Source organism: Pristis pectinata, chromosome 14, assembly GCF_009764475.1.
Source record: "Pristis pectinata isolate sPriPec2 chromosome 14, sPriPec2.1.pri, whole genome shotgun sequence".
NCBI lineage: Eukaryota > Metazoa > Chordata > Chondrichthyes > Rhinopristiformes > Pristidae > Pristis > Pristis pectinata.
Window position 1 is genome coordinate 46,420,214 of NC_067418.1, and position 24,995 is coordinate 46,445,208.

The 24,995-nt window shown below is 41.4% G+C and overlaps 1 protein-coding gene across 1 annotated transcript in view; it reads right to left on the reverse strand.

Moving 5' to 3' along the window:
• Positions 1–24,995, reverse strand: part of pdhx (pyruvate dehydrogenase complex component X) — a 174,197-nt gene that overhangs the window by 51,064 nt on the left and 98,138 nt on the right. The window contains exon 7 of the mRNA XM_052029617.1: positions 14,590–14,737. Coding sequence (XP_051885577.1) covers positions 14,590–14,737 — 148 coding nt within the window. The remainder of the gene's footprint in view (positions 1–14,589; positions 14,738–24,995) is intronic.

Consider the following 24,995-nt stretch of genomic DNA (forward strand, 5'->3'; position numbering starts at 1 on the left):
TTGAATGTGTGTGAGCCACAGGGTCACGTTGAATCTCATGGTGTACATGGGCCACACCCAGTCTAATGGTACGTGAGGTATAAAATCAGACATAATCTAAGAATGTGTGAAAGAGGTTATACATAAGTTAATGGTGTGTGAGGTACATGGTCACACAAAACCTAGTGGGCTGTGATGTGCTGGGTTTTCTTAGGCTCAGTTCAGGTTCACTCTGAGGAAAAGAATTATCTATTGCAACAATAAACAGAAGAATTTTAAAATGGCATCAGGAACCGGGACTTTAAAACGATTTAATATTAGAATCACTGCATTTTTCTAAGGTAATTCTTCAATTAATTGTCAATTTGAACTGAAATAATAGTCTCCTGGGACAAAGAATGGTCTCTTACCCTCGAACCTGAGCTGCTTATTAAGTGTGCGCTCTAGAAAAAAAGGTTATCACAAATACATGGCTATTGATTAAAAAGGAAGCATTAAAATGTCTAACAAAGGAAAAGTCTATTTAGTTCCACACAAGTCAAGGACAGCCAAATGTGTGCTCAAAAACCTCTCTGTTTAGCTCTTGCCTGAACAGTGTTCAACATGAGCAGGCAGCTCCAGAAGTAAGTGCAAGGGTTAGCTTGGTTTCAGCAGGGCTTACACCGGATGACTCTGCGCTGTACCAGAGACGAAACAAAAACGACCTGAGGGCACTAGTGATAGGACATGTGCATGTGACTGCTTTCTCAGCCCAAACTCAATGCTGAGGTTTGCCAGTAACCTCTTGGCTCAAGCTGCTTACTCTAATCCTATTTCCAACAAGCAGTGTATTAATACAGAACATCGTATCAGGGGAGCCTCTAAATTAAGCCACGGTTCTGCAAGAAGATGGGTGAATCCATGCCATCCAGATATCTTAAGTGCCTTGGCAATACTGACAAGCAGCATGCTGTGGAGTGGGAGATAGTCATAGGGTCATACAGCACGGAGTCTTATGCTTATTGAGATTTGTGTATACTTAACGTAAAACCACTTCTTCAGAGACCAAAGATCAAAAGACACAGGACATCTCTTATTTGCTGGTTACATAACAATAGTGGCAGGGGCCAAGCAATAAGTGAGCTTCTCCCTCAATTGGGTTTAGTGCATGCAGCAAGGCTGAAAAGGTGGTAGTGCAAGTTTGGTTACAGCAGATGACAACCTGGTATCGGTATTGGTTTATTATTGTCACTTGCACTGAGGTACAGTGAAAAGCTTGTCTTGCATACTGATCGTACAGGTCAATTCATTACACAGTGCAGTTACACTGAGTTAGTACAGAGTGCATTGATGTAGTACAGGTAAAAACAATAACAGTAGAGTAAAGTGTGTAATAGTTAGTGACATAGAGTTTAAATTTAAAAGTGTAGAACGGTTATAGTAAAGGTAATGAGTAGATCTGTAGAGAGCAGCTTGCAACATGTCGCCATGCCATAGACACAGCATTTCACACTTGTAGCTGACAATATCAAAATCAAATTCAAAAGGAGGACTTTTAAGGATGTGGATGTCACTGGCTGGGCATGTTTGTAATGCCTATCACAAATTGCCCTTGAGAAGGTGATGATCCACCACCTTCAAATGCTGATGTCTGCTGTGTGCTGCTACAAAGCTGCTGAGAAGGGAATTCCGGGAACCTGAACCAGCATCAGTAATCTGAGGTTTGTGTGACTGGCTTCCTCCAAAAGCCACAACAGACTTCCCATATTGGTATTGGTATTGGTTTATTATTGTCACATGTACAAAGAAACAGTGAAAAGCTTTTGACTTTGTGTGCCTTTCAGACAGATCGTGCCATACAGGTACATTGAGGTAGTAAAAAGAAAACAGAATGCAGAATATAGTGTTACAGTTACAGAGAAAGTGCAGCGCAGGCGGACAAATAAAGTACAAGGTCCACAGCAAGGTAGATCGAGAGATCAAGAGTTCATCTATTAGCGTATGTGAGGCCCATTTCTGATAACAGTGGGATAGAAACGGTCCTTGAATCCGGCAGCTCATACTCTCAGGCTTTTGTATCTTTTGCCTGATGGAAGGGGGGGAGAAGAGAGAACGACCAGGTTGGGAGGGATCCTTGATTGTGTTGGCTGGTTTCCCGAGGTAGTGGGAAGTGTAGACAGAGTCAATGGAGGGGAGGTTGGTGTGTGTGATGGGACTGGGCTGTGTTCACAACTTTCTGCAGCTTCTTGTGGTCTCGGGCAGAGCAGTTGCCGTATCAAGCTGTGATGCATCCAGATAGAATGCTTGCTATGGTGCATCTGCAAAAATTGGTAAGAGTCATGGGGGTCAAGCTGGATTTCTTTAGCTTTCTGTAGGCGTAGACTATTTTCTAAATGGGGAGCGAATTCAGAAGTCGGAGGTGCAAAGGGACTTGGGAGTCCTAGTGCATGATTCCCTAAAAGTTAACTTGCAGGTTGAGTCGGTAGTAAGGAAGGCAAATGCAATGTTAGCATTCATTTCAAGAGAACTAGAATATGAAAACAAGGATGTAATGCTGAGGCGCTATAAGGCGTTAGTCAGACCACAGTTGGAGTTTTGTGAGCAGTTTTGGGCTCCAGTTCTTTTTACAATATTTTTTATTAAATCCATGAAAAAAAACAACAGTACATGCATCAAAAGAGAGGATAAAAATACTCCTGAATACATTGTGTTAAATCACACTTAAGATTAATAAAGAAAAAAAAAAATTGGAATATTTTTATTTTAAAAAGAATCTTCCCCCTCTACAAAAACCGAAGCTGTTTGATAAAAGAAAAGACAAGGAAAAACCCTTGGAACCTAACAATATCAGCCAATGTCTGTATTTTAGTCACCAAATCAAAGGTTTTGAAAATAATTCAAAAAAGGTCCCCACAGGGTTTGAAAGTCTAAATTAGATTCAGGGCTCCAGTTCTAAGGAAGGATGTGCTGTCATTGGAGAAGGTCCAGTGGAGGTTTATAAGAATGATTCTAGGAATGAAAGGGTTCACATGGGAGCGTTTGATGGCTCTGGGCCTGTACTCGCTGGAGTTTAGAAGGATGACAGGGGATCTCATTGAAACCTACTGAATATTGAAAGGCCTGGATAGAGTGTACGTGGAGAGCGTTTCCAGTAGTGGGAGAGTCTAGGACCAGAGGGCACAGCCTCAGAATAGAAGGACTTCCCTTTAGAACAGAGATGAGGATGAATTTCTTTAGCCAGAGGATGGTGAATCTGTGAAATTCTTTGCCAAAGGCGGCTGTGGAGGCCAAATCATTGGGTGTAGTTAAAGTGGAGGTTCATAGGTTCCTGATTAGTAAGGGCGTCAAAGGTTACGGGGAGAAGGCAGGAGAGTGGGGTTGAGAGGGAAAAATAAATCAGCCGTGAACCAGAATGGTGGAGCAGACTTGATGGGCTGAATGGCCTAATTCTGCTCTTATGGTCTTAGATTTATACCTAGGAACTTGAAGCTCTCAACCATCTCCGCTTCAGCAACATCGATACAGACAGAACATGTACTCTACCCCACGTCCTGAAGTCAATGACCACCTCCTTCACTTTGCTGACATTGAGGGAAGGGTTGTTGTCTTGACACCATGCTACTAGACCCCCTATCTCTTTCCTATACTCCATCTCATCCTTGTTTGAGATCTGGCCCACTACAGTGGTGTCACTTGTGAACTTATAAATGGAGGTGGAACAGAATTTGGCCACATAGTCATGAGTGTAGTTAGAGTGGAATTTGGTGATTCAAAGCAGAGTTCTGTTGATTCCTGGTGACTTCAATTTTACTAGGGCTCTTTGATGCTACACTTGGTTAAACGCTACCCTGATATCAAGGATAGTCATCCATCCAGTTCTGGAATTTCACTCTGTTCTCCATATTTGAAGCAAGACTGCAGTGAGCTGTGGATATGAGTGGTCCTGGCAAAACCCAAATAGAGTTTCTGAGAAAGCAGGTTAAGTATTATTTAATAGTACTGTTGATGAGCACTTCTATTCCATCATTGATAAATGAGAGAAGACTGATTGAGTGGCAGCTTGCTGGACTTGATTAGTCCTATTTTTTGTAGCAGAACATAAGCTTGATGATCTCCCACAATGTAGGGTGGATGTAGTATTGTAGATATGCTGCTAATTCTACAGCACAAGATTTCAGCACTACCACTGTGATGTTGTCGGGGCCTATAGCCTTTGCTGTTTCTAATGCTCCCAGCCATTTCTTGATACACGTGGAATGAATCAAACTGGCTGAAGACTGACCTTTGTAATGGTGGGGTCCTTCGGAAAAGCCAACGTGATCATCTATGTAGCTACAAATGGTTCAGCCTCATCTCTTGCAGTTATGTCCTTGGTTTCAGTTGCATGGGGCTTCCTCCCCCCATAATCTGTTTCAACTGACCCCGTTCACAACTGAAGATGGCAGCACTAACAGTGTTTTGATCATCGTTTGTAGGATTACTTAGCATGATGCTGCCTAAGATGCATATAATCTTTTATTGGCGCTTCGCCAGGTTGCTCCTGGCATGCTCTTTTTCATGCCTCACTGAAACAACACTGATCCTTCAGCTTGGTGATAATGGTTGAGTGAGGACTTGTTAGGCCTGGAGGTTACAGATGTGGAGTGCAATTCTGTTGCTGCTGATTGTGCACAGCGATTCATGGCTGTCATTTTTTAAGCTGCTTTCTCTCCTCTGAATCTATCCTATTTTAGCATGCTGATACTGTCATCTTTGATGGGGGCAAGACGGTGGAGGCGGAGGGGAAGGTATAGGTTTCCTCAATGTAAAGGTGGAGTTTGTCTCCACATGGACCTTATCTGGTGTCTGACCAAAGCCATCATGATAGGTACACCTGCACAAGCTATGGGTGAAGTCCTATAGGCTTGTTTCGTCAGGATGGTTTGCTCTTTTTTGCCCTTAGACCTAGTCTGGCAGTTGTGGCTTTCAGGACTTGGCCGACTCAATTACAAGTGATGTTACTGACCTACTCTCCGAGACGGACTTGAAATTTTCCATGTAGTGTTTAAGATCTCAGTTTTGAAATTGCTACCCTCAGTTTTGAAAATGGTGTTCAACATGGAGGAGTATGGATTCATCAGTTGAAGAAGGAAGCAAGGTGGTAACTTGCAGAAGGTTTCCACGCACATGATGCTCTGGGATTTTGTGAAGCCCCAGGTCAATGCTGCGCACATCAAGGTCACACCCTTCTAAATGTATACTTCTGTGCTGCCACCTCTTGTGGGTCTGCCCTGCTGCTGGGCAGGATGTAGCCACAGAATAATGGAACAATCTGGGGCATTGGATGAAAGGTATGACTAGGGGAGCTTTCAAAAGCTCACTGCCCAACACACGTTTTAATTATACATTTGTAAAAATATTTAAATTTATCTTATTAAATTTTAACAGCAACCTTCTGCAAAAATAACTTTGGGTACAGGATAGATATTTTGACATTGGCAAACTCTACTGAAGAGTGCTTTGCTGTTGTATGGTGTATGGGTGGACAGGTATCTGCCTTAGATACTGCCATGCACACGAACATGGCCTTGTGTACCATCTACGGACCACTGAAAACAATGCCTGTTGACTGGCCACTGACACTGCTCCTCCTCACTCTTCCCACCCTGACATTGGAGAGGAAACTCTGTCACATCAGTGAACTCATCATATCTGATTGGCAACAGAATAGAAGGCACTCCAAGATGACAGCTCAAATAAGGAAACCACCATAGGAGTGACTACAACAATAGACTGAACCAGGCAAGGTAGTTGTGGCCGCCTTTTCAACTAATGGAAGCATAAAATCAAATTCTTAGTTGCAACTTCAGCAACAATAGTCAAAGAACTGAACACATTCTTAAAGAATGCCCTCCAAATTTGTTTCCAGGAATCATGCTGATATTCAACAGACACCACAGGCACCAAAGTCTGGACACCAATTTGTAAGGTTCCACTATTGCCAATATGATAAGAAGAACTTAAGGACACACTTGCGAGAGAGAGAGCGAGAGAGAGAGAGACTCATGAGGATGCAAAGAAGCTTCAGGAGTACATCGGCAGACTAAGTGAATGGACAAGGAGACGGCAGATAGAATATGATGTGGAAAAATACAAGATCACCCACTTGCATAGAACAAAAATAAAGAAGTAGAGTATTTTTTCAAGTGGTTATAGGTTGATGATCAGAGGGACCTGGCTGTCCTTGTACATATATCATTGAAGGTCAACAAGCAGTGAAGAAACAAATTAACAGGTTGTCCTTTATTGCAAGAGAATTTGAATATACGAGCAAAGATGCCTTGCTTCAGTTACTCGAGCCCTGGCAAGACTACCTCTAGAATATTGTGTTCAGGTTTGGTCTCCATACGTGGGGTGGGGTGGGGGAGGAGTTTAAAGGAGATATGCAGGGTAAGTTTTTTTACACAGAGAGTGGTAGGTTCCTGGAACACACTTGCCAGGGGTGGTGGTGGAATCAGATATGATAGTAGCGTTTAAGATGTATCTAGACAAGCTCACGGACATGCAGGGAATGGACGGATGTGGATCATGTGCAGGCAGATAGGTTTAGATTAATTTGGTATCATGGTCAACACAGACATCATGGGCCGAAGGGCCTGTTCCTGTGCTGTACTGTTCCACGTCCACGAGAGGAGAGAGTATTTTAGACTCTAATGTCTCTGTATAAAGACTTTCATCCCTGCCACACTGCCTGCCCCTCTGCTGTCTCACTCACGACCAATGAAGCACAGTGGGGGGGGGGGAGTGGGGGTGCAGAACTTTAGATCAATTGACTTCTCGAAGAGCATGTGCACATGTTATGAGATGATTGTATGTGATGCATACACATGCTATGCTTATTGATTATTGTAAAAGGTTGATGGTTGTGACTCCTCATTTATTATACATTCTAGCTTGCTTCTACAACCTTCATTACCTCCAGACAAGTGTTTGCATGCACTACAAGTCCCTATTTGTGGGCAATTTCAACCATGATTTGTGACTGACACAATGTGCATCTAACTTGATTTGTAAGATTGAATTGCTTGGTAACTTGCACACTCAAAGCACGAAAAGATGACATTAATTCTCATGCAATGCTGATGATGCCAGTCCAGTTAAATTGTACTACATTTTTTAAATTAACATAGTGTGAACCACACTACAGTCTTCCAACTCAAACCAGCAACTGCATTTCACATTTTCAGCATTGATAACTTGTCTTCTGGGAGCTTTAGACTATTATTTTGTTTCCCCTCTCGACTTCATCCTCATGAATCTCTTGTCATTCACTAAACCCTTCACTGCCAGTCTTTCACCTCACATTTAATCACTCCTGTCATCCGCCCTTCCTTGTATTGTCTCCTGTCCACCATCTTCTATGCATATTAACTCTAACTTTATCCAGTTACGATGGAAGATCGTCGACCTGAAACATTAACTCTATTCTTCTCTCCTTAGATGCTGCCTGACCTGCTGAGTATTTCCTGCATTTTCCGTTTTTATTTCATGTTTTCAGCATCGACAGTATTTTGCTTTTGTACGCAATACAAACTAAGAGTCAAAATAAGTTTGGCATATACGTTCAAGACCTAAAGTTGATCTAAAAGGGGTTTTCAGATTTTAGACAGTAAAAGCAAGAAGAGCGCTATCAATTGTATGGAAAGCCAAAACGAGTGGTCACCAGCACAGACAATGAATGGCATTGGCAAAGGTAGATTAAAAGGTCAGCATGCAATTGACCAACGACGTTTTATTCCAGGGCCTGCAAAATTGGCCAAGATGTCACATGCTGTTAAGGAGGCCTTTACAACCAGGAGCCTCTTTTGCACATGCTTTGTTGTTGCAGAGGAAATCAGATTGGTCTCAGAGGCCAAGAGCTGAGTGAACACGAGTGAGGAGAGGGTGGGGGAAAGAGATGGGAAGCGAAGACTGGTAGAGCATGGAGTTTGGTTGGGGGAAGTTGGGAAGAGAGACCCAGGAGAAGATAGGAGGAGAGGTGGGAAGAGAAATCAGCATGAGGGGAGGAGAACTTGGTAACGTCCTCCAAATTGACCTAACAAGCTGTTCGCTGCTCTGTTCATGGCAATTTGGGATGGTCAATAAATGCTGGAGCAATGCCCATATCCCTAAAAATAAATAAAAAAAAGAAATTGCACCCTTGTGATTCCTGCTGCTGCTTCCTCCTCTCCAGATTCCCTCAGGACAAGATTCAGGGTTGACAGAGAAGACCAGAGCAAACAATTAGAACAGAAAGCCTCAGAGACTTCATAAAATAAAAATTTATAGAATATAAAACTTTATAGAAAGAAGCCTCCCAAGATCAGTGTTATATATGAATGTGACCATGTCACAGGTTATGTTTGCATTGTTAAATCATAGATCACAGAACATAGAACAGTACAGTACAGGCTCTTCAGCCCACGATGTTTTGCTGACCGATATAAACCTATTACATGATAATCTGACCCTTCCCTCCTACACAGCCCATAACCCTACATTTTTCTTACATCTATGTGCCTATCTAAGAGTCTCTTAAATGTCCCTGTTGTATCAGCCTCTACCACCACCCGAGCAGTGCGTTCCAGGTACCCACCACTCTCTGTGTGAAAAACCTACCTCTGACATCTCCCCTAAACGTTCCTCCTCTCAACTTAAACGGATGTCCTCTGGTATTGGCCATTACTGCTCTGGGGAAAAAAGGTGCTGGCTGTCCACGCCCCTCATAATCTCATACACCTCTATCAAGTCGTCTCTCATCCTCCGTCGCTCTGAAGAGAAAAAGCCCTAAATCGCTCAACTTTTCCTCATAAGACATGCTCTCCAATCCAGGCAGCATCCTGGTAATTCTCCTCTGCACCCTCTCTAAAGCTTCCACAGCCTTCCTCTAATGAGGTGACCAGAACTGAACACAATATTCTAAGTGTTGGTCTAACCAGTATTTTGTAGAACCGCAACATTACCTCGTGGCTCTTGAACTCAATCCCCCGACTAATGAAGGCCAGCACTTCTTAACCACCCAATCAACTTGCATGGCAACTTTGAGGGATCTCTGGACTTTAACCCCAATATCCCTCTGTTCCTCCACACGGTTAAGAGTCCTGCCATTAACCTTACACTCCGCCTTTAAGTTCGATCTTCCAAAGTATATCACTTCATACTTTTCCGAATTGAACTCCATCTGCCACCTGTCTGCCTAACTCTGCATCCTGTCTATATCCTGTTGTAACCTACGACAACCTTCTGCACTATCCACAACATCTCCAACCTTCGTGTCATCTGCAAACTTACTCCCCGAACCCTCCATTTCTTCATCCAAGTCATTTATAAAAAAAATCACTAAGAGCAGCGGTTCCAGAACAGATCCCTGTGGAACACCACTGGTCACCGACCTCCAGGCAGAATACGCTCCACTTACTACCACCCTCTGTGTTCTGTGGGCAAGCCAATTCTGAATCCACACAGCCAAGTTTCCATGGTTCCCATGCCTCCTGACTTTCTGGAAATCGTCAGCCTTTCCCTGGTTTAACATGGATTTTAATCATTGCTTTTTGTGATGTCCCTGTGAGGTACCAGGGCTGTTTTTCTACATTAGAGGTGTGATATGAATATAAGGTTTCAATTAGTTATATAATATTCAGTACTAAAAATAGAAAGGAAAAAAACTGGCAAGCATACTAGAGAAATTATGAACAAAAATTGAAGATAAGAATTAAAAATTATTCAGCAGAAAGGTTAAAAAGTTCCGTGTTACCTCTCCTATGCTCATTACAGGACATTAAACAAAGCAGCTTATCTGAAAACACGGTACAAGAGGCCAATGAGTCTACTATTAAATCCCATTAGAACACTTCAACTAGCATACTCTTAACATGAACTTTAGTTGTAAATTAAAATGTGTTCAAGAGGGAAGGTGTAAGAACCTTCTATCGAAGGCCAGTCTTCGCCTTTATTATCCTATACCTTTTGTAGTTTATTACATCTAACACTCCTTTATAATGGTTTAGTGCTGCATTGAAAAATGGGCAGATACAGATATAATGGTGACACTAGAGACACCTTTTGCTACAGACATAAAGGGCCTGTGTAGAGTATTGGTGGACGAGGAGCTGAGAATTACAGACTGTATTTGGGAAGTAAAGCAAGATTATATGGCTTAAGAGCTTGATTAATATCCTGATTATATATAAGAAAATGTTCCATAGGATCTGCATAGGAAAATGTTTCATTTCAGCATATTTGAGTGAGGGAGAGTGGGTTGGATGGGAGGAGCTGCTGGAATTACAGAATGGAAACAAAATGGAAAACTGCCGGAGCAGGTCAGGCAACGTGTGGAGAGGGAAACAAGAGTTAACATTGTTGGGTTGATGACCTTTCCCAAGAACAGTTAGGAGTTGGAGAGAAGTTGGGGGAAGAGAACAAAGGCAATATCAGCACTGAGGAGGAGACCAGTAGGGAATGAACGGCACGAATGGTGGTGAAGATGTGAAGGCTTTTTAAATTGCTGCTGATCTAACTGGAGGAGATGTAAATAGAAGAGAAAAAAAGAAACAAAGCTGGTGCTGTGCGACACAAACAGTGCAGTTGCTGGAATCTAAAATAAAAGACAGTGCTAAAAATGTTCAGTAGCTCCATCAGCATCGGTACAGAAAAATAGAGTTAACATTACAGATTGATGGCCTTATATCAGAACAGGCCAGTCTGATAAAACAAACCTGAAAGTCAAAAAGACACTGGAAATCTGAACAAAAGCAGAAAATGCTGGGAAGTCTCAGCAGGTCGGGCAGCATCTGTGGAAGGAGAAGCAGTCAATGCTTCATGTCTGCAACCCTTGGTCTGAGCTGGGAGAAAGAGATGTAAGAAGGTTTTTGGTGGAAGGGAAGGTGGGACATGTGGTACAAAGGGAATGTCTGGGATAGGATGAGTTGAAATGCCTTAATGGGGACAGTTATCAGCACATTAAGTTATTACCACTGTGTAATGAATTGTTAATGGTAAGTTCTGATACAAACAGAAAAGCTTGGTATCTGAAATAGTTGAATGCATTGTCCTTAAGGCTCAGTCTGATGAGATGTTGTTCCTCAAGCTTACGTTCGACTTTAATGAAACCGTGTAAGAGGCCCAAGACAGAGCAGTCACAGTGGGAGAAGGGCGGAACTTTGAAGTAACCAGGAACAGGAAGCTCAGAATCATCTTTGCAGACTGAATGGAGGTGTTTTGAGAAGTGGTGACCCCATCTGCATTTAGTTTCTCCAACGTAAAGGAAGCTACACTGTGAGCATTGATTGCACTAAATTCAATGTATAAGTGGATCTCTGCTTTACCTAGAAGTAGGTGGTGAACAAGGAACAGGTAAAAGGGCAAGCTCTGTATTGTTGTGGACCTTGCACCTTATTGTCTACCTGCACAATTAATGCTCAATACAAGAGGGCATGGCTTTAAAGTGATGGGTGGGAAGTTCAAGGGAGATATCAGAGGGAGGTTTTTTTACCCAGAGAGTGGTTGGGGCATGGAATGCACTGCCTGGGGTGGTGGTGGAGGCTGATACGTTGGTCAAGTTCAAGAGATTGTTAGATAAGCATATGGAGGAATTTAAAATAGAGGGATATGTGGGAGGAAGGGGTTAGATAGTCTTAGGCGAGGTTTAAAGTTCGGCACAACATGCTGGGCCGAAGGGCCTGTTTTGTGCTGTATTGTTCTATGGTTCTATGCACTGCAGCTTCCCTGTAGCTGTGACACTTTACTCTGTACTGTTATTGTTTTTACCTGTACTACCTCGATGCACTCTGTACTAACTCAATGTAACTGCACTGTGTAATGAATTGACCTGTACGATCAGTATGCAAGACAATTTTTTCACTGTACCTCGGTACGTGACAATAATAAACCAATACCAATAGGAAGGTGCTGTGAGAAAATTTGGTGAAAATGGAACAGCAAACAAGAGAGTCGCAGAAGGAAGGAGGGAGAAGTTGTGTCGGATGGTGGCCGTCTGTGACTGGGGAACACCGAAGCTGGAGGCTGAGGAGGGAGAACTGCCTGAGGAAGTGAGGTCATTGACTTACTGGGAGACAATGGCCCTGGTGTTCAGCAGTAGGTCCTCGGCTCAGAGGCAGATATACAGAGAGAGATGTCAGTGAGATGGCATTCAGCCTCTGCAAGGTAAAGATCAGTTTGCCAAGTGACAGCACCGCCCTGGTCAACAGGTTTGTGACAATGTTAGTTTTTCCAGTTATGACAATGTTGGGGGACCTGAAATGTTAACATTATTTCTCATTCTACACAGGCCGATAATCTGTTGAGTATTTCCAGCATATTCAGTATTCATTTCAGATTTTTGCTTTCCAATTGCTCATTCAACCTGCATGAAGCTCCAGTGGTAAGTGCTAGCTGTGGACCTGAAGTAAACTGGAGATGATAATGGTTCAGACAAGAAAGTGTCCAAAATCAGTCACTTTAGTTTCTTACCCACATGTAGTTCATGAGAATGGGGAGGGAAGATTATTTAAACTGATTATTTTTCAGCAAATAAAATGCTTTTAAGTTGTCAAGTGAGATAGTAGGAAGAGAGTAAAGGTGCTACAACTGCTTAATAAACCCAGTCCTCAGTGAACTCATGATGATAGACCACAACACAATCATGTGCTTTCATGTTAGCCAAGATTATAATAACTACTTTGGTAATGTTGAAGCAATTTAAATCGAAAAAAGGTTCTTTTTTTTATTGCAAAATAAATTGGTGGTTCTGCCTGAATCTAGCCTGTCTCATTTCTTGGAACCTACTTCCCCTCAGATCTAAAGCTAAGAGCCTGAGTATACCAAAAAAAGGCTCTAAAAATACAACATGGAATTTTCTCTCTACAGATCAAGCAGCTGTTGTTAAATTTGCTGCAAAGTCAAAAGTCAGATCAGGTACAAAGGGCGCTCCAGTGCTTTCAGTGTCTGTGGGAAGAGGGCAACAGCATCTTTATCCTCCACCAGCACTGTATGCTTTGCTTTCTACCGCATGCCTTTGAGGTAGTATTGTGTCAGCCGAGTAGGAAACATAATGGGGTTGGAAAGCTTGCCTTCCATCGAATTGTTTGCTCTAGCTTTCAGTGAAGTTGCTTGCTTAACTAATTCTCTTAAAGAGTTAGTTATTTAATTTACAAGGCCAAAAAATTTCAACTTTAATGGAATGCTAGAGTAAACTTCCTGCGATCTAAACAACAGCACAGTAGACACTGACTGAAGATGATATTCAGCACTGAGGATGAGTTGTACAGTTGGCTGAGTTGATGAATAAGATTTAATGAAAACAAGGTTTGTCCTCCAACTTGGGGGGGGGGGGGGAGGCCAACGGAAATCGCATGCTATCAAGCATGCCTTTGAGCGCAACAACACTTCTGACCACAAACATGATAATCATTGTGACAGCTCATTTGTGGTGCCAGAAATGTATCCTCTGTGCTGTGAATGGAAAGCATAATGAGTGGAACAGTGGCAGACATCCTTGCCTTTGGTGTGAAATGATTCCTAGTTAACGCTGTTATGAGGATCAACTAAATTTGCCGATACATCAAAGGCTTACAGCTTACACTGATGTTCGGTGTTGATCATTCACTACACTTGAAATGTTTGTGAGGCAACCATTTGTTTACCAGAAAGCAGATCATCATAACTCCAGTATAGGAGATTATTCAGATGGGAAAATACTTCTTTGCACAAGCCAGGGAAGTGAAAGCTAGAAGAAATTGTTCCCATCAAATCTGAAGTCATAATCAAAAACATGTAAAACAGTAGAAAGATTTACAATGCAGTAACCACATCAGGTTTTCAAGAAGCATGTAAATCAATAAAGCTTTGAGCTAATTTTCAATGCTGCCATCTAATTCTCTTGATGAGGTTGATTGCTGTCTTCTAGTCAAGTCACTGATCCTTACTCATTATTTGATACACTTGCAATAAATTGGACAGTGCACTGTTTTTATGACGAGAATGTTTCAGCATTTACGGCCCAGGCACTCACTGTAATTGAAAGTCTGATTAAGGAATTTGTTAAAAATAGCTCGAGTGTCACATCCTCCTTTCACATATCCCTTGAGCTAATGTGTTTTATTTGATAGTTTTCTGTGGAGGGTAAGTCCAGTGTGGACGAGACCTATTTACAATTTATATCTGGGAGCCCTCTGAATTTTCAGCCGATACTTCAGTTATGTATGAAAGTTATCAGATGCCTGTGGGCCTCAGATGAACTCTCAGTCATTGCTGTCTGCAGCTTCTGACCTCGACTGTGGTTGCCTGAGTGTAATGACCTGGGGGGGGAAGAAGGGTGCAATGGGTGCTGTGTACATATAAATATGTGGTTTGTGGCTTGTAAGGTTTTTCGGTCGGCTCATTGTAGATATGCTCATGTGTAGTAAGCATGTATCATCCTGTATGAACCCTCGTCTGGTGACAAATATTTTTAATGCTCGAGTGTCACATCCTCTTTTCACACATCCCTTGAGCTAATGTGTTTTATTTGATAGTTACAACATTTGCCTGATGTTTTCTAGTGTCTAAAGTTTAGAAGACAAATATCTGTGGAGGGAGATAGGAAAACAAACTGAAAACATTGACAGCAAAACCAACCTCTTGCAAGCTGCTTCTTTGTCTTCAAGACTTGTTCAATGTTACAGTCAATACTGGCGTATGAATGAGGGATGGTAGACTTGGACTCTGTTAGCCTCCGTGCAATGACTTGCCGAACATTACTAGCAGGAATTTCAGTAAATGTGCCCTGGAAGAAATAGGAACCAATGTAAATTGTCAAGTAATAAAGAATTTGCATTTACACTGCATATTTAATATCAATAGGATGCTCAGTGACCAACAGGTTAGATCTGTATGGACACTGCAGTTATGTAGGTAGAAACATTAGTCAAATTTCACACAAGTTGGGAACAAAAGCAATGAGATAAACTGTCAGGCAGTCCGATTTGATGATGTTGAATGCTGAATGCAGGTTGACGAAACACCCAGTGTATTCCTGGTCTTTGAAATATGGTCATAGAACCTTGCACATTATTCTGCACAAGTAGGGGGCATTTCTCACCCCTGAGATTCTACCTCCAATAATGTAGGTAATGTGTTCTAGTCCAGAAGTGCGGCTTCAACTCAGGGGAGTGGATCTTCTGTACCGATGCCACCACTTATACCGGGAATTACCCAGATATGCCTGAGGAAGTCCTGGTTGTCAGCACTGACATCAGCTTAAACCAGCAGTGATTGCCCCTGCTAACTCCTCATTGACAACATGATCTTCTACATGCTTCCCAGCTCTCCAGCTAAAGCTGGTGCAGGTACAGCAGTGGCCATTCAAACTGAAAGGAGAAAAGTCATGTTTATTGAAAATATTTGGGATAGTTTCAGTGTTTCACATTTATATTTTAGAATAGCAATGTGCTTTCAAGTGTTTTGATTTGTAATTTTTTTTAACAGCACTTTTATTCATCGTAAAACTTGCCCTGGGAATTACTAAATGTCACTGGCCCCGAATACACTGCAGCTGACAGCCTGTGAGTGTGGGGAGGGTGCAGAGACTGCCCCCGAGGTACTCAGCCGCACTGAGGTGCAAGGAGCCTGGTTCCCAGCAGAAGACTGCACCAGGGGTCACGGTGGGACAAACAGTATGTCAGAAGGGCACACAGACAGCTCAGCGTTGAGGTGTGGAGCTCAGGACTGCACAGTGAGTGCAGGCAATTGATGAGATAAGGTAAAATTTCTTTATTTGTCACATGTACATCAAAACACACAGTGAAATGCATCTTTTTGCGTGGAGTGTTCTGGGGGGCAGCCCGCAAGTGTCACCACACTTCCAGCGCCAACATGGCACACCTACAACTTTCTAACCCCTACACCTTTGGAACGTGGGAGGAAAGCGGAGCACCCGGAGGAAACCCACGCAGACACGGGGAGAACGTACAAACTCCTTACACACAGCAGCGGGAATTGAACCCGGGTCACTGGTGCTGTAATAGCGTCACGCTAACTGCTACACTACCGTGCCTGACACTAACACTGTCATGCTTTCAGCCCAAAATTCTCCTTTACTGTTGAGATTTTGTGGGATTAGCAGCCATAATTACAAAGACTGTCCATCATCTTGTAACAGCCAATCCAACATTCAGAGTGTTTCTCCTCTGTCAAACTTTTAAAAAAATTGCATTGGAGATTTAATTTTACCTGAACGTGGCTATACCAAGATTTAACAAGGGGACTGGCAGCACCTGTTCCATTTGTTCACACACTGCCCCGATCCTACGAGCTCTCTCATCACCTCCTGTTGGTCGTGATGGAAGCTGCTGTCTCTCCTCTTTTTGGCTGCACAGCTCAACCCAGCCAAGAGATTTCTCTACGGCAGCAAACTCCATGGGCAGCACCCACTGGTTCCTTCTCCTTTCCTGAGAGTCAGACTACCTGAGGCAATGAATTTTTACTGGACCACTCAAATATATCTCACTTTGCTAAATAACTTGTGGATACGGAGAAGTGAAAAACAAAATAAATAAAACAAAAACCTCAAATTATATCAGAAATATTTCTTTTTATTTAGTCAGGCTGTAAGGAAAAGCAAACTTGAAAAATAACCACACTAGTCAGAACGGATTTTTTCTTCAGATAAACTTGAGTCAATGGGTTATTGAAGAATCTTAATAAAACAGTGCAATTTGCCAAATGCATGCTTTTGGTGTGTATTTTTACACGCCACTTTCAAAAATATATTTTTGGTAGTTTTAAAATCACAGAGTATCAATCAGAATGTAAAAGGTAAACAAGACACCAGTTTAATAAATGCAATGGGTAAATATTTTTCTGTACTTTTTTCATTCCGATGCACACTTTATATGTCACAGTACATACCAGTTGGCAAGCAATCAGCTCACCCACCTAGTCAGGCCCAAACAGAACTCTTGCCCACATTACTCCTAGTGCCCTCTGTAGAATGGCATATGTTGCAGAGAAGTAGGGAAGGGCAATAAAATTCAAACTTGCCAGGAACATCCATAATTAGACATCCTCTGCACCAGCAGAAGCTTAGGAATTGTATATGTGGGGAGGTGTTGATGGTGTTGGAAAAGATGCAGCCATGAGGTAGAGCTAATATGCTGGATAAGTCATGTCCAATAAATAAAGAGGAAAATTTTACACTCACCCAAGTAAAGCATACTATTCCTGAGTAATGAAGTACTGTCCATCTACAGTGCTCACAACGATTTACTTTCACAACAGATATAGTTATTAATTAGATCTGTGTTCTTTAATCTAGTGAAATTTTGTTAAAGCAGGCAACGTGAATTTGGGACCTATCCAAACTTCCAAAGGAAGGGCGTTCTGAAGCAGGACCTGAACAGATATCTACCATATGTTGATGAACACAAACTATTTGTGGCAGTAGAATTCACAAGCAAGGCTAGAAATGTCAATTGGCAATTGATAGGCAATGTTCAATTGCTATCAATACACTGTACAAATAAAATATTAAAGTTTTGACATTCATCTTGATGGGAACAGTAGTAGTAGATACTAAAAAAATCATATTGCTATTCTAATGTAATCCCATTTTAGTGTGTGATTTAAGAGTATCGAGAGGATGAGTTGATAATTGCTTCAACTTTTGCTGTGTTGGTTTAAGGCAAAACCTGTATACATTAATATTATCATCCATTGTAACCTGAGTGTTGTCCTTAATCTGGAAAGTGGAATGCTCTTCACCCTCCTGAATCTGTCAGTTTATACAAACTTATTATATAGGTCTTCTATACTGTTTAGTATAAGTTGGGTATCATACATAGTAAAGTATGCCCATTTTGTAGATACCCTTCAGATTTTGCAGATACCCTTCAGATTTTGCAGCTTATCTTTGTTATGGAGCATATCTATGAAAAAATTCTTAAACTGTTTTGATGAAAGTCGCAGTAAAACTAATGCCTGGTCTTTTTATCTGCCACTGATAGTAAAATCTGTAAACCAGTTTCCCCGATGATAGGAAAGCACAAGTTACTTCAACAGTGGAGTCATGTGTAGAATTTCTCTGCACCAGTTCCAACATCCATAAACCATCACGTACGAATCTAATCAATCATTGCTTTTATAGCACAGTCCCAGGAGCTTGCCAGGCCATACTGGAGTGAGCCACTTCTCTGAAGGTCTTTAACCAGGCCAACCTGCCACAAATGTTATATAGAACATAGAACAGTACAGCACAGCATCAGGCCCTTTGGCCTATCATGTCTGTGCCGAACATGATGCCAAATTAAACTAATCCCTTTTGCCTGCAGATGATCCATATCCTTCCATTCCCTGCATATTCATGTGCCTATCTAAAAGCTTCTTAAACGCCACTATCGTATCTGCTTCCACCACCACCCCTGATAGCATGTTCCAGGCATCTACCACTGTGTAAAAGAAAACGCCCCACACATCCCCTTTAAACCTTCCGCCTCTTGCCTTAAAGCTATCCTCTCTAGTATTTGATGTTTCTACCTTGGGAAAAAGATTCTGACTGGCTACCTTATCTATGCATCTCATATTCTATCAGGTCTTCCCTCAGCCTAAAGAGAAAGCAATCTAAGTTTGTCCAACTTCTTTTTAGTAATACCCTCTAATCCAGGCAGCATCCTGGTGAACCTCTTCTGCACCCTCTCCAAAGCCTCCACATCCTTCCTGTAATGGGGCAACCACAACTGCATACAATACTCCAAGTGCGGCCTAACTAAAGTTTTATACAGCTACAACATGACTTCCTGACTCTTATACTGATATGACAGAATCCAGTTAAATTTATGATAATTCTTGTTTTGCAATCAGTTTTGGTTTCCTTCTTTTAAAGCTGTGTAGCCTCATACTTTCTTCATTTAATACTAAAGTACTTCTCAAAGTAGCTTTTGCAAGAGAAAACTTTTGATGCTTTTTAATTCCTGGCATACAGTGATTTTTATTCAAATTATTCAGATAAGACAATTGAAATTTCTTGGACTTAACAATATCCACACAACCTAAATATTAATAAGAACATAGGCTCCAGTAAAAATGGATCCTAGGTACTTTATGTTTGCCCGCGGAGCTTGCTGGCTGAGTGACTGACAGGTCAAAAGACAAAAATACAAAAAGACCATCTCATTACATTGGAAAAATTAAAGGGAGAGGAAAGTTCATCCGTCAGGTTACTTTTGGAAACATTCTATAATTACATGAAGGAAATGTGAGCCTATGTAATTTCTATGAGTACTGCCTGCAGCTTTTGCAGTTGTTTACAGACATACAATACAATGATGTCAACTACACTGCAATTTAGTATTACATCACTTTCTGTTGAAGAGATTGTAACCACAATGGCACACTAGCTCTTCCAGAATTTGACCCTAAACTACTATGGTTTGCCAAATACTTCCCGAAGAGTGTTAGCTTAACCAAGAAAACATACAATAATGAGACTTGTACGCAAAATGTTACAAGCACTGATGGGCCTTTGTGGCTAACTCAACTTCTGGCCAATACACTCAGCATTTTCATGGATTCTTATTGTATCTAAACATCCACTCTATACTTTATACATTCATCTACATTACAAAAATAATCATGGTTTTAAGCAGAAATCACTATCATGTCTTAAAATCTCAGTAAACCTTTGATTTGCCCCTTTGGTTAATAGAGTGAGGATTCTGTTTATTCAATAGAGACCTGTCACTGGCCCAGTAATCTAGATGATCTGATATCTGATTTAAAATCTCAACACATTGTATTGTGTTCACTGGCAAACTAATTCCCAGGAGTACCTTCTGGGAATTCAAATACACTGCAGATCTCAACACACTATTTCTGGGAGTTCAAATGTACTGCAGATCTCAACACACTACTAAACAACAGTAATTGACTAATTTCCCAATACCCAAACCCCATAATTCTCACTTCTATAATGGTCACCCATTAGCTACCACAAAACAATTTTCATAAATAGTAATGATATAACTTGCAACCTATCCAAAAACAAATTTCAAAAAACTCTATTCCAAACTTCCAGAATTTATAGCTTCCTTTTAATCATTTCAACTGACTGTCCCAGAAGCTAAACCAAACCACACTAAGGTATGCTTGGTACCTGTTACCCTATCAATCAGCTTCAGAGTCCCTGTTCCACCAAACCACCTTGGCTTCATTCCATTCTCTTACAAACATCCTTCTTCCATTTCTCACTGTTGCGTGTATATATTTTTGCTACTCATTGACATTTATAATTCATACTATCATGCCCCTGACCTTTCAGCTCATTCTGTTATGCCACATCTCTGTGGCCTCAAAAACTTTCCACAGCCTTTGCTTCTAATGTTCTTTCAGTCTCATCCTATTAAGTATAACATATCTATTCCTTGCCCTCTCAATCAATGCTCATGTCTTTTGTCTCCTTATTTATTGCAACATAAAGGGCAGTGTATAAATGCAGTTTTCTTTATTTAGCAACCTGCAGAAGTGCAGTACACACTCACACAATCCTTTATCACAGGGTCCCTTTGTCTTGTTATGAGTTCATGCCATACTGCTATACCCCCCCATCACAGGATGTTCTCCATCTTTATTTTGAACATCAATTAGATTCCAAAATTCCTTTTTTCTTGGGAACGTAACTCAAATTATGGTTTAGTTCCTGTGCTCTGGGTATTACTGGATTGTTCTTCCACATCTATTCCATGGCCAGTGCAATATTCCTCAGATAATGCCTGCCGAGTTGACATCAAATGCTCTAAAAGGTGCCCAAACAGTTCTGTGCAATATTTGTTTGCTGTAATGAATAGATTGACGGTAGTCTTCCTCTCACTGCTTTACTTGCTTAAAATGTAATGGTTCAGATTTCCTTACCATTTACCTGCCCAGTCAATCATGTCTCCTTTTAGGATGTGGATCAAATATTCCGGGGTATTACTGACTGTTTGGGTGGCGGGGGCGGGGCAGGGCAGGAGAATCTTTATAATAGAGGGTTAATTGACCAGACTTAAAGGTTCCTTAACTCTTTGGTGGATATGGCTCCATAGATCTCATGCATCTTCATATCAAAACAAATGTGCACAACATGAGCCTTATCGGTTGGTATCAGCTAGTTAGTTGGCATTGAAGTAGAATAATTAAAATTCCACAGCTATCAAACGTGCACACGTCATTTGAAAATAAAACCAATCAATGATATAGCTTTGAAAGAACTTCCTTCTCTTTATACTCTAGTTGTCCAGATATAAAAGTTAACATTCCATCAGCCTTTTTGATTTGTTTTAACATCTGGCATCTTGACTTCGGAGCTAGAGCACGGAACAGTACAGCACAGGAACAGGACCTTCAGCCCACAATGTTGTGCTCAACTAATTAAGCTAATAACACCTAATTAAACTAATCCCTTCTGCCTGCACATGGTCCATATCCCTCCATTCTCTGCAATATTCATGTGCCTATCTAAGAGCCTCTTAAACGCCTCTATTGTATCTGCCTCCACTACCACGCCTGGCAGTGCCTTCCAGTCATCCACATCTGTGTAAAAAAAAACATGCCTGCCCTGCGCATCTCCTTTAAACTTTCCTCCTCTCACCTTAAATGCATGCCCTCTAGTATTACACATTTTAACCCTGGGAGAAAGATATCTCCTGTCTACTCTGTCTATGCCTCTCATAATTTTATAAGCTTTTATCAGATCTCCCCACAGCCTCTGCCGCTCCAGAGAAAACAACCCTAGTTTGTCCGATCTCTCCTTATAGCACAAGCCTCTTAATCATCCAGGCAGCATCCTGGTAAACCTCTTCTGCACCCTCTCCAAAGCCTCCACATCCTTCCTGTAATGGGGCAACCAGAACTGAATACAGTACTCCAGATGCAGCCTAACCAGTTTTATAAAGCGGCAACATAACTTTCTGACTCTTGAACTCAATGCCTCGACTAATAAAGGAAAGCGTGCCATGCACCTTCTTTACCACCCTATCAACATGTGCGACCACTTTCAGGGAGCTTGGTCCCGAAGATCTGTCCATGTAGACTCCTTACTGTCTTTGGACACCATTCAAGTGATAAGGATCTACTCTTTCTGGTCTAAAATGGATGGCCTTACACTTATCTGCACTGAATATAATCTATCATAATTATCCACACTCACTTAATCCATAAATGCCTCGTAACTTTATTCTCCTATCTGTACACTTTATTATGCCAATGCTTGGCATCATTAGGAGATATGACTCACTAATGTTATACATCATGAATAAAACTGGTGAGTAGTTGAAACCCCAGCACAGATCATTGTGAAATATCTTTAATCCATTTCTTTCACTTCATTTCCTTATTTCAATTATCCTTACACTTTGTTTTTACCAATTATCTACATTCCATACAGTCAGGCATTTTCATTTTAGTTAACAGCAACTTCTACAAAACCCTTATGAATATTCTCTGGAAGCTCACAAAAACTATATCCATAGACATTGCTCTATCTACAACTATAATCTGGTCCTTAAAGGAATTAGTGATTTAATTTTTTTAATTTTTAAATTTTTTTTTATTTACAGCGTGGTAACAGGCCCTTCTGGCCCAACGAGTCCGCACCACCCATTTTAAACCCAAATTAACCTACCCGTACGTCTTTGCAATGTGGGAGGAAACCGGAGCACCCGGAGGAAACCCACGCAGACACGGAAGAACGTACAAACTCCTTACAGACAGCGATGGGAATCAAACCCTGATCGCTGGCGCTGTAATAGCGTCGTGCTAACCGCTATGCTACTATGCCATCCCGGCTTCTCTTTATGATTTTCTTTAGTCATATCTTACTGATTATAAATTCATCTTCACTCTTTCAAATCCAGTCTAATTTCTGGAAGTCCTCAGTTCATTGTCCTTAATTTTAAGTTATAATACCTTCTACACAGCTGATGTCAGATGAATAACTCATGGCACTTCATAAATTTCCTAGTTACCCTTTCACCTTTCCCAAATAATGGGTCAACATCTGCAATTTTCCATTTAAAAAGCACAATTCCTCAAATTCTACAATCATAGCTAAAACATCTAAAACAACACACACAAAATGCTGGAGGAACTCAGCAGGTCAGGCAGCATCTATGGAGGAATATAAACAGTTGACGTTTCGGATCAAGACCCTTCATCAGGGTTTCGAAACATTGACAGTTTATTTCCCTCCATAGATGCTGCCTGACCTGCTGAGTTCCTCCAGCATTTTGTGCGTGTTGCTCCAGATTCCAGCATCTGCAGAATCTCTTGTGAAACATCTAAACATTGATCACCCACTTCCTTTAAGGTTCTGAGATAGACACCATCAGGTTCTGGTGTTTTGTCATTGTTTAGTGCCACAACTGCATGCAGTAATGTTACCCTGTTTATGAAGTTGAGATCCTGTCTTTGTATTCACTATTCTGGAACATTAGGTATATTATCCAACCCTCTATTGTGAAGACTAACACAAAATATTATTCAGTAGATGCTATTTCCTGACTTTTGTAGATTTCCTTCAAAATTCAATTGAATCAATCGGGGGCAATTAGTCCACAAATGAACACCAAAAGTTAATCCATGAGTGAAACGAGAAGCTGCTGAAACAATATACTCATTTATCTTTTTCTTCTTTCCCAAACAGGGGTGCAACTTCTGTCACTTTCTAATGATTCACTACAATTCCTTCGTCTCATAAAATTATGATTAATGCTTTTACCAGCTCTAATAACAATTGCTTATATTGTGCCTTTAAACATATTAACAGCAGTAATGTGATTTGCGGCACGGTAGCGTAGCCGTTAGCGTGACGCTATGACAGCGCCAGCGATCGGGGTTCAATTCCCGTCGCTGTCTGTAAGGAGTTTGTATGTTCTCCCATGTCTGCGTGGGTTTCCTCCAGGTGCTCCGGTTTCCTCCCACATTCCAAAAGACATACGGGTAGGCTAATTTGGGTTTCAAATGGGCGGCGCGGACTCGCTGGGCTGGAAGGGCCTGTTACCACGCTGTAAATAAAATTTTATTTTAAAAATTAGGAGACATGTGAGAAGATAAAGCTTGGTCAGAGAGGTGAATGTAAAGAACATCATGGGGAGAAAAGAGAAGAAGCGGTTTAAGAAAGGAATTGCAGACTTTAGCACGTGGTTGTGTGTGTTGTATCTATTGAAAATCTGTTTTGTATTGGTCTTCACATTAGAGAAAGCGGTTGAAATAGAGGTCTGTGGTATGCTGGAGGGTTGTAGGGCTGAAGGTGATAAGGAACTTAAGAGTCATGGAGGGATATAGAAAACAAAGTTGAAAAATTTAAAATCAAGACATTGTTTAACTGGGAACAAGTACAAGTCAGCGGGTAGATGGGTTAGAGGTGAAAGGGAAAGAGCCAGATGGAAGATCGGAAGCAGAGTTTTGATGACCAAGTTTATGGATGGTAGTAAGTGGAAAGCCAGTCAGTAGTATAGTAAATGTCACGGTGAGAGATAACAAAAGCAGTGACCTTTGATTTCAGCAGATAACTTGAAGCAGGTATGGAGATGGGTGCATTACAAAAGTGGAAGTTGATCTCAGCAATGATGTGGATGTGGGGTTAGAAGCACATCTTGGTGTCAATTATACCAAGTTTGCAAACAGTTCAGTTCAGTCTTGGACAGTGAAGCTTTGAAGCTTGTGGAATTGTTATAATAAGTTGTTGGCCTGAATGGTAAAAAAACAGAGAGTAGAAGTAATGGCAGGAACTCTAATTGGGAGGATTAATGACGTCCTATGAGAATTAGTACTGGAGGGCCCACAAGCATTTAGTGCCAATAACTAGAAACAAATTTCTATTCTCCACCACCGCCCCACCTTGCCACCCCGCTCCGGGACAATGCTGGCAAACCTTCACTGTACTTCCTTCAAGGTCAATAATATGGTGTTCAGAACCACAGACAATACTCCAGCTATGGTCTAATCAGGATCCTGTGTGCAGAATAGCTTCTACTCCTTGTATTCCAGTCTTCTAAATACAACGGTCAGCGTTC